The sequence below is a fragment of the Coregonus lavaretus genome, assembly GCF_964263955.1.
Source record: "Coregonus lavaretus genome assembly, contig: HAP1_SCAFFOLD_2466, whole genome shotgun sequence".
In the NCBI taxonomy this organism is placed as follows: Eukaryota; Metazoa; Chordata; class Actinopteri; order Salmoniformes; family Salmonidae; genus Coregonus; species Coregonus lavaretus.
In genome coordinates, this window is record NW_028166651.1 from 1 (window position 1) to 10,914 (window position 10,914).

The 10,914-nt window shown below is 40.7% G+C and overlaps 1 protein-coding gene across 1 annotated transcript; it reads left to right on the forward strand.

Annotated features, from left to right (window-relative positions):
• Positions 1–5,511: 5,511 nt before the first annotated feature.
• Positions 5,512–6,399, forward strand: LOC311114456 (protein Wnt-3a-like; the record flags this gene model as incomplete). Its single annotated transcript, XM_084189706.1, has 2 exons — positions 5,512–5,777; positions 5,920–6,399. Coding segments are annotated over 2 exons (746 nt in total), but the record flags the coding sequence as incomplete, so codon positions are not given.
• Positions 6,400–10,914: the final 4,515 nt, after the last annotated feature.

A 10,914-nucleotide genomic window follows, 5' to 3' on the forward strand; every position in this document is an offset into this window, starting at 1 on the left:
GTCGGACAGGAAAGGGACGTGCGTTGGGGAGCTTGTTTGGCACACTTGAAGTAGGAGGAGTATAGGACATTGCAGCAGGGCTGCAGCCAAACCCTAGCCTAGTGTGAGTGATAGAGTTGCTTAGAACAGGGAAGGTCAACTAGAGTGGACAGACAGTCACACGAACACAGACACAAAAGCTCAGTCTCACAGGTATAAACATGCACTGTTAGTCACCCCAGTGGATTAAATTGATAAAAAGGAAATTAAGTGTCTTTCTGATACGATAGGTCTCCATTATGTAATACCTGTAAGTTAATATGATATGGACTTACAATGAGCAATAATATGTGGTATTGTCCCGATTGTGAATTATAGTTCAGGTAGTCGTTAATGTGCTATCACAGCTTCACAGTTGGACTTTATAGTACTGCAATACCCATGAGAATAATGTGCAACTGACAACCATAGCCACAAGGCTTGGAAAATCAGGATGTTTTTACTTGATTTATGGACTGATATATAAACAATAACTGGGATAAATGTCTTAGATGGAAAATAAAGGCAGTGCATCTGCTTCTATATTCTAGGTGTTCAAATTTCAATGCATTCAAATTATGCACTTTATATTCTTCTCCTTGGTGCTTAATGCCTCAACTAAACCAAGCAGGGAAAAGGTCAGTCAGGGAATTCAGGTTACGACCCCTGACCTCAGGATGAGAAAGTGTTACAGTTTAGGATGTGCTAAGAGGGCCCTGCTTTTCATAAAGTGCATGTTTCTCCATGCTGGGGGAGGTGAGGTTAGTGCACCATAATATCATTAACTCTGGCTAAGAAAGAAAGAATGGGTGTGGTAAATGGAGTTGATGGGGGGACCTTAGCCCCACACCCCGCTGGGTGCTGCTCGGAGCACAATATCTCTGCAACCATGAGATTAAGCCGGGAGAGAAAGCGCTTTTCCCCATTCACACGCCCTTTAGATTGTTTTATTAAACCATTTGAATAGGGATTTCCCAGTCTGCCGACATGCGGGGTCTGGCCAACGCATAGTTCTCTGTTGCTATGACTTAACTTGGTCTCCACTAATCACTGGCTAGGGCAGATTTCATATAAAATATCTGGGGCCATTGTGGGGCTAACGCGGCGTGACAGTGGCAGCACAATAGGGGATTCAGCCCCCCAGCAGGTCGTTGGGACCACTTGCCATGCCAGGGTCCGGCAAAGTATGGTAGGGGGGGGTCACAAGTAATCAGTCCACTTAGACTAGGCACCCCCGGACACATTCTGTTCCAGGTAAGCCCTGGTCTGTCCCACCCACCACCCACCACCCACCCCTAGATGTCAGGACCTAGTTATTTTTTCTCTGTCTCGCCTTCTCTTTCTCATCTTGTCCCCAGATAATCTTATTTTCCTTTCTTTTGGTCTCATCCCTCCATTTCTCCCTCCTCTCTCCCCCTTTCTTTGCTCTGTGGCATCATTGTCAGTAAGCCGTAAGGGTTTGACCCATGGTTTATTGGCTTCCTGATAATAAAAGTGGGCGACTCAGTGGTTTTAAATTGAAATAGAAAAGACACCCTCCCAAGCTTTAGACCATTCATACCTCCAACTACCAACCACCGCATAGAGACTGCTTCAGGGTCATGGAATAAGGAGACAGTCAACATTAAATGTGCTGTCATTTGTAAAGTTCTATCTGTATGTTTCAAAGGAAGACATTTTCTGATGGGGTTCAACCAAATAGATTTGCCCTTTGTTCTGTTTTTATTATGCTTTCCATATCTGCTGTATATACAGTACCGTTCAAAAGTTTGGGGTCACTTAGAAATGTCCTTGTTTTCGAAAGAAAAGCAATTTTTTTGTCCATTAAAATAACATCAAATTGATCGAAAATACAGTGTAGACATTGTTAATGTTATAAATTGTAGCTGGAAACGGCTGATTTTTAATGGAATATCTACATAAGCGTACAGAGGCCCATTATCAGCAACCATCAGTCCTGTGTTCTAATGGCACGTTGTGTTTGCTAATCCAAGTTTATCATTTTAAAAGGCTAATTGATCATTAGAAAACCCTTTTGCAATTATGTTAGCACAGCTGAAAACTGTTGTGCTGATTAAATAAGCAATACAACTGGCCTTCTTGAGACTAGTTGAGTATCTGGAGCATCAGCAATTGTGGGTTCGATTACAGGCTGAAAATGGCCAGAAACAAATAACTTTCTTCTGAAACTCATCAGTCTATTCTTGTTCTGAGAAAGGAAGGCTATTCCATGCGAGATATTGCCAAGAAACTGAAGATCTCGTACAACGCTGTGTACTACTCCCTTCACAGAACAGTGCAAACTGGCTCTAACCAGAATAGAAAGAGGAGTGGGAGACCCCAGTGCACAACTGAGCAAGAGGACAAATACATTAGAGTGTCTAGTTTGAGAAACAGACGCCTCACAGGTCCTCAACTGGCAGCTTCATTAAATAGTACCCACAAAACACCAGTCTCAACGTCAACAGTGAAGAGGCGACTCCGGGATGCTGACCTTCTAGGCAGAGTTGCAAAGAAAAAGCCATATCTCAGACTGGCCAATGAAAAGAAAAGATTAACAGGACAATGACCCAAAGCACAGCTCCAAACTATGTAAGAACTATTTAGGGAAGAAGCAGTCTGCTGGTATTCTGTCTATAATGGAGTGGCCAGCACAGTCACCGGATCTCAACCCTATTGAGCTGTTGTGGGAGCAGCTTGACCATATGGTACGTAAGAAGTGCCCATCAAGCCAATCCAACTTGTGGGAGGTGCTTCAGGAAGCATGGGGTGAAATCTCTTCAGATTACCTCAACAAATTGACAACTAGAATGCCAAAAGTCTGCAAGGCTGTAATTGCTGCAAATGGAGGATTCTTTGACGAAAGCAAAGTTTGAAGGCACAATTATTATTTCAATTAAAAATCATTATTTCTAACCTTGTCAATGACTACATTTCCTATGCATTTTTACTATATTTCCTATTCAAACTCATTTCATGTATGTTTTCATGGAAAACAAGGGACATTTCTAAGTGACCCAAAACCTTTGAACGGTAGTGTATGTCACACAATTTCAAAACATTATGAGCAAGGAGCAGCAAAGGATATGAGAGATACTGGGGATAAGGCTGGGTAACACTTCTTTGGATAATCCATCTATAGATACTCAATAAACTCTCAGTAACATGTCAACTGGACTATAGATGTTCAACTAATCTATACTAGACTGTTATACTATACTAGACCTTCCCATCCGAAACAGTTCTGAACAGTTTGTGCATATATTATGATGACATTTTGGTGACGTTTTTGTTTGTTTTGGTATTCGGCAAGTTTTTTGTCTTCTGCTGTTCGTTTATACCAAAAAATACTTGAGGCAAGCCGAAGTTCGGTAGCCAAAGTCTACTCACCTTCATCAGTCATTGGACAACAGTAGGGATTCTTCAATTAAGTGTTTATTGTCATTCAATGATAGACCACTCATTTTCATGCACATTTGTTCACTTGGGAAATACTGCACCTAACATCTTAGTTAAATGTAAAATTGAGCGACTAAGATCTCCTGGGCAAAAACGTCAAAATTAATCACAGATTTCTTGACTTATCTAAGATTAATTCTGACTATTTTGAGGAAGTGTATACTGGCTACGGCGTCTCAAAATGGACAAAGTACTATTGCCGCTTTTTTCAATTGAAAAAAATAAAATCTTGTTTTTCAAGCGAAGGTCTTTTAAGGGAGTATGCGAGCACACTCATTCGGTTCGCCTAGCTGAGTTCGGCTAGGCGCCAGCCGAACCGAAGCCTTTAGTTTCAATGCTGAGATGCAACATCCCAGAGTGAACCATAATAGTTCTTGGTAAAGTCCTGCTAAGGGAGGGTGTGATGGAGAATGGATGCCAGTAAACCTCTGTTGCATCATTGTTCTTAATGTCCCTTATTCCTCAAACTGGTTGAAACCTGCAGCCTGGGAGGAGCTCACACAGTACCTACTCCCCCTAGTCATTTACTTATCTCTCTCTCGCTCTACCCCTCCCAATTTGTTCACTCTTTCTCTTTCTCTCCCTCTCCAACTCCCTCCCTCTTTCTCCCTCTTTTTTCCTCTTCTTGTCCAACTCTCTCACTCTTTCTCTCTTTTTCCCTTCCGTCATCCTTTTGCTCTCCTTCTCCCTGTTTCTCTCGCTCTCTTCCCCTTCTTCTACCCTCTCTCCCTATCTGTCTCTCTGTTCTTGTCATTGTGCAAGACCATACAAGACCTAAGCACATATATCCAGGGATAAAGGATCCTGTAAAAAGCAGGGACTGTGGAACGTCAACGAGACCTCTGTGAAATATTGCACCTCATATTAAATGCTTATAGTTTCCTTGACATGTACGACACATCCCTGAACCTTCCCTCTCTCTTCTCTCTCTCTCTCTCTCTCACTGTTGTGTCTCAGCTTAGTCTTATAGTGTGAGGCCATTTTCCTAACCTTTCAAAAGCTTAATTGAGTCTGTTAATTATAGTCCTGTCACACCTGTCTCTTCCTCTCATCTCCCTGGAAGTTCCTGATGATGAGTCATCAGTAAACTATGTCAGACAGACAGAGACCTCTCTCCCTCTATCCCTTGCTCTCTCCCTCCCTCTCCTACACGCACACACACCCAAGATAGATGACTGTCCTTGATTGCTCAAGCAGATCCGATTGTATTGGATGGAACTGTATTGGCATGCCAGTCAACATAGTCATCCATTACAGATGTCTGTGACACTGTCTATAGAACGTGTGTGGATCGGAGCTTGATATGTGTGGAGCATTGTTTCACAATCAAATCATGGCCGAATGATCACGTAAATGGAATGTCTGCTTTGGTAGGGTTGATGTGTGACATTTACAGTTTTATATATTATTATACAGGACAGCACAGAAAAGTAGCAGGTGCCAACATCATCGTTCTGTAGACACTGACCTGAATTGCTACGTGCTTTTTGAGATACATTAATGGGTACATTCCAGCAAAGTTATTATTAACAATTTATCATTATCTGCACTGCCATGGTTTCAGATGTATGGACCTGTATGTAAACCATATAGATGTAGGATCTTTAATTTGAGCCGGTTTGCTACAGCAGGAAAATAATCCTTCAGCAACAGGAAATGTGGATTATTATGTAGATTATAATTAATGGACATGTTTGTAGAGGTTGATACATTTCTCGTTAGGGCAAATCAAGTCTGAAATTTCAAAGTGGAAATTACAAACTTTAGAATACTTTTAAAACCTCAAATACATTACAAGTTTGCATTTCCTGCTCTGCGGGAAAATTCGCAGCAACAAAAGAGTGATCAAATTAAGTTCCTACATCTGTATGAACTATCCTCATTCACAAACAGAGATCCTTCACATAAGAACTGAGCTGCTTACAAGCAATGTGTTGCGTAAAAACGTATGTGGTTGTTGACGTCTGTAAGAATGCACCCATCCCCATACGATACATATACAAATCTGACATCTACCTCTCCCTCTCTTTACAGCCACGCGTGAGTCAGCATTTGTTCATGCCATCGCATCAGCTGGTGTGGCGTTCGCAGTGACCCGGTCCTGTGCGGAGGGTTCGGCCACCATCTGTGGTTGTGACACGCGCCACAAGGGCCCGCCCGGTGAGGGCTGGAAGTGGGGTGGCTGCAGCGAGGACGTGGAGTTCGGCAGCATGGTGTCCCGGGAGTTTGCAGACGCCCGTGAGAACCGGCCCGATGCGCGCTCCGCCATGAACCGCCACAACAACGAGGCGGGACGAACAGTGAGACATTTTCTCTCTCTCTCTGCATCACTGATAATATCATCCTTATGGATAAACCATTCATAAAGATCCCCAAGTGTTAGTAAGACTTGACTTGACATTCATTAAACTAATTGCATCCCTGCGTCTATCTCTCCCTCAGTCTCTGAATGACAACATGTTCCTGAAGTGTAAGTGCCACGGCCTGTCCGGCAGCTGTGAGGTGAAGACGTGCTGGTGGTCCCAGCCTGACTTCAGAGTGATCGGAGACTATATGAAGGACAAGTATGACAGCGCTTCAGAGATGGTGGTGGAGAAGCACAAGGAGTCCCGTGGCTGGGTGGAGACGTTGAGAAGCAAGTACAACTTCTTCAAACCGCCCACGGAGCGAGACCTGGTCTACTACGAGAGCTCACCCAACTTCTGCGAGCCCAACCCAGAAACAGGCTCGTTCGGGACACGCGATCGCTCCTGTAACTTGACGTCGCACGGCATTGACGGCTGCGACTTGCTATGCTGTGGCCGGGGACACAACACCCAGACGGAGAAACGAAAGGAGAAGTGCCACTGTATCTTCCACTGGTGCTGCTACGTCAGCTGCCAGGAGTGTGTTCGAGTCTACGATGTTCACACCTGCAAATAGATAGGGCCTCTGGCATCACTTTCTGCACCTCACCCCCAATTTTTCTTTTTTTAAGACTTCAACGTATAAAACAAGAAGCTACTGTACAAGTCAGGCTCAGAGAACTTGAGAGGCTTTGATTTGACTTTGATCAAGCATTAACTGACTCAGCTAATAGGCAAAAACTATAGCCGCCTGTCATGTGATGCTGTGGAGTCAGCCTCTGTCTTAGAATGCTGAGGTAGTTCTAGAATACAGAGGTGGACCCATGGAGGCTCCATTCAGACAAACAACATGATTATGTTGATAATGATGTTGATGAACACCATCTCATCAATAGAGGCAAAAGAGGAGACCATTACAGAGTGGGCTGAGTGTAGCCAAGGAGTGACTTCCAGTGGTTTCCAGAAAGGTGTTTCAAGGCATTGGTTTCCTGACACTAGAAAAGAGAACTGTAGGTTTTATACAGGCTATATAAACTGTGCTGTTGACAAGCACCATATTGGTGAATTATCTGTATACTCTGTGTCGTCACCTTCATGTAGAGCAGAACAGCACTGTCTAAACCTTTGGGACACCATACAATCTATGATGAACATGTCATATTTTTCTATTCCCACTAGATAGGCCAGCAGCAAAGTAAAAATTGGCTATATCGTAAAAATGTATGAAAACAAAATGTATCTTTTTTATCTTAATTCAAGGTTAGGGTTAGGCATACGGTTAGCAGCATGGCTAAGGTTAGGGTTAGGTTTAAAATCAGACTTGAAGAAGATAAATTGTAGAAATTGGAGGGGTTTACGGCTTTGCCGCTTGCCCAGATAGTGACAACAATATTTTTCAAAATATTCTGTGGTACTCTCTGCTCTCCACCCTCATGGTGTTCTTTTTTAAATTAAATGCATATGAGTTTATATATCTACAAAAAATAACACAATTTCTAAGCTATGTTCTCGACTTTGTGTTAACATAACCAGGTTTCCATCCAACCTTTTTATGCACGTAAAGTTCACGTCGGATATTTTTTTTAAATGAAAGGCCTGATGGAAACAGCAAATTTGCAAGTAAACTTTCCAAATGTCGACAAAACAAAATACGCTAGACAAGGTGGGAACTTTTTGTGTTGGTCAAATTAATAATGCAATAAATGGCAGTGGAAACGCTTTTATGCGCAAATGTAGATATGATAACCATCATATTGAAGTTAAGTTGGAGCCACGCGATGACATGTTGTGTGGTCCTCACACCACGACTTGGAAAAGCATGCCATTTATTAGACTACAGATGAAATAAGTTATGATGAACTTCACGGGGGGGTGAAATTGCACGGTGATGAGCTTGATGCTCCTTTTTTAATAAATATCAAGCGTCTTATTCTGGTGACATGATGATCGATGCTTGGCTACTGTTTAACAAATAAAAATAATCTTGCCCTTTTGTCCATAATAATCTCATCATGTAGGCTATACCCACATTGTATCTGTGAGCTGTTGGCTAGATCGCACTTGCCAATACCAGAGTGGGCACATTCAATATATAAGGATTTTTGTTTTGTTACAAAACCATCAGTAGAGATGAAAATGCGATGGAAACCCATTTAACTGCATACTTTTATCTGCAATAACTCAATTTGATGGAAACACATCTCTGGTGGGAAAATGTGCATATTTTATTCATGCATATTTTAGAATATTCGCATGAAAATCTGTCGCCAATTGGATGGAAACCTAGCTACTGATACACTCAAAAGCACACATTCTACTCAACATTTGTGGTATATAAGTGGTAACTAACTTTTCGACTGAGTGAATGGGATTTTTTATGTTAAATATAGATGTAGTGTTAACCTGTTACTAATGTTGGGGTTAGAATGCAATTGTACCTGAGTGAATGTCGTTTTTAAATTTAATGTATTCTCAAATCCTCTGGCTTTTTTATCTGTTGTATTAATTGGGATTATTCTGATCTCAAAAAGCATATGAGCACAAATCAACCAAACAACAGGTTTGAAATTAAGAATATTGAGAAAGCATTGACGTTTATCCCTATACAATGTACTATCAATGTCTCATCGGAACCTTGCTACAACTGGAAGCTCTTTGAAGAAAGTTGCCAAGAGGTTTGGCCACAGTACGACCGATGATAAAACAAAGTTTAGCCCAAAGACAAATTACTTTCAGCTGGAGGAGCATGAGGTGGTCAGTCTAAAGTGAGTTTGAAAGTTCAGCACTTGTGTCTAGTTGAAGAGTATGAAGCTTATTCTCCTCCTTTTTATCAGTGTTAGTAACGTTCACCGAAACACAGCGTGTGTATCACTACGTGACCCGGTGCAGACAAACCCATGCTATTTAGTGTTTGAGAATGAGTTTGTGAAAGGGACTTGCCCACTAGAATAACTCTGTTTTCGTTATGCCCATGAATGCACGTATGCTATTTTACTGTTTCCTATCTGTAAGCTATTACTTACTGCAATCTGAAATGCTCCTCAGAGTATACTTTGTATGTCATGAACAGCAATCTGATGGCAAGTGGTATCCCAGCTGCAGTTGCTGTAAAACAATGACCAAAACCTGTGTATCTGATTCTGATTCCTGGCTTATTCGTTCTCCTCCAACCTTACAAACAGCAGCATCACTGAAACTATCAAGACTTTCCCCTTTGTATGCTGCTAATTATAGACATGTATGTATGTATGTACAGTGCCTTCAGAAAGTATTCATACCTCTTGACTTATTCCACATTTTGTTGTGTTACAGCCTGAATTCAAAATTGATTAAATATTTTTTTTCTCACCCATCTACACACAATACCCCATAATGACAAAGTAAAAAATATATTTTAAAAATTTAGCAAATTTATTGAAAATGAAATACAGCAATATCTCATTTCCATAAGTATTCACACCCCTGAGTCAATACATGTTAGAATCACCGTTGGCAGCGATTACAGCTGTGAGTCTTTCTGGGTATGTCTCTAAGAGCTGGATTGTACAATATTTGCCCATTATGTTTTTCATAATTCTTCAAGCTCTGTCAAATTGAATGTTGATCATTGCTAGAAACAAACATTTTCAAGTGTTGGCATAGATTTACAAGCAGATTTAAGTCAAAACTGTAACTCGTCCACTGAGGGACATTTATTGGTAAGCAACTCCAATGTAGATTTGGCCTTGTGTTTTAGGTTATTGTCCTACTGAAAGGTGAATTAATCTCCCAGTGTCTGTTGGAAAGCAGACTGAATCAAAGGCGAGTTCAACAAGGCTTCTGTTTGCAGGGAACATGTGCCAGAGTAACAATTTCAGTTGAACGATTTTAATGAACATTCCAAAATGTTACGGTGAAACATCAAACAGCTACTTTTTGTAAGGATTACTGTGGCTTTTTAGCAACAACTATGCTTGAAAATATGAAGAGTGGTACTCAGTAATGTGTTGTGTTGGATTTGCCCCAAACATAACACTTTGTATTCAGGACAAAAAGTGAATTGCGTTGCCTATTTTTTGCAGTTTTACTTTAGTGCCTTGTTGCAAACAGGACGCATGTTTTGTAATATTTTTATTCTGTACAGGCATCCTTCTTTTCACTTTGTCAATTAGGTTAGCATTGTGGAGTAACTACAATGTTGTTGATCCATCCTCAGTTTTCTCCTATCACAGCCATTAAACTCTGTAACTGTTTTTAAAGTCACCACTGGCCTCATGGTGAAATTCCTGAGTGGTTTCTTTCCTCTCCGGCAACTGAGTTAGGAAGGACGCCTGTATCTTTGTAGTAACTGGGTGTATTGATACACCATCCAAAGTGTAATTAATAACTTCACCATGCTTCACTAAGGGGTTGAACACTCATTGGCACAATACATTTCAGCTTTTCATTTTTAATGAATTGGTAAAAGTTTTGGAAAACTTTATTCCACTTTGACATAATGTGGTATTGCGTGTAGGCCAGTGACAAATAAAATCTCTATTTAATACATTTTTAATTCAGGCTGTAACACAACAAAATGTGGAAAAAGTCAAGGGGTGTGAATTCTTTCCGAAGGAACTGTATGTGTATGTATGTTATTATTCTTTCTATGAAAGAAAGAGTTTAGATTTAGTTTGAACAACAATGTGAAGTTTTCTACTAATTCATTTTGCATATAGACAGCATAGACATGTATGTACATTAACCAAATAGACATATTTTGATAAGTATTGTTTGCTATTCTTTGTTTTGGTTGGGGAATCATGTATTGACTGGTCCAACTGTGGATTCACAATTATGTAGAGCATTAGCTTAGATGAACTACTGATTGCTTGGACAAATATGTATATCAGTACACCTATATTATGTGAGATCAAATGCAAAATAATATTCATACCTTTTGTAGAACAAAAATGACACTACTGAACCTTGAATCAAAAGTTATGAATACCATAAGGAGCAAAGAACTTCAGCAATAGTTTTGCTGGTTCCAGAAGCTCTTGAGAAATAGTTAAGGTTGATTGTTAATGAAATCGTAAACTATATATTTTCTGTCTCAGGCATGTGAAGCGCT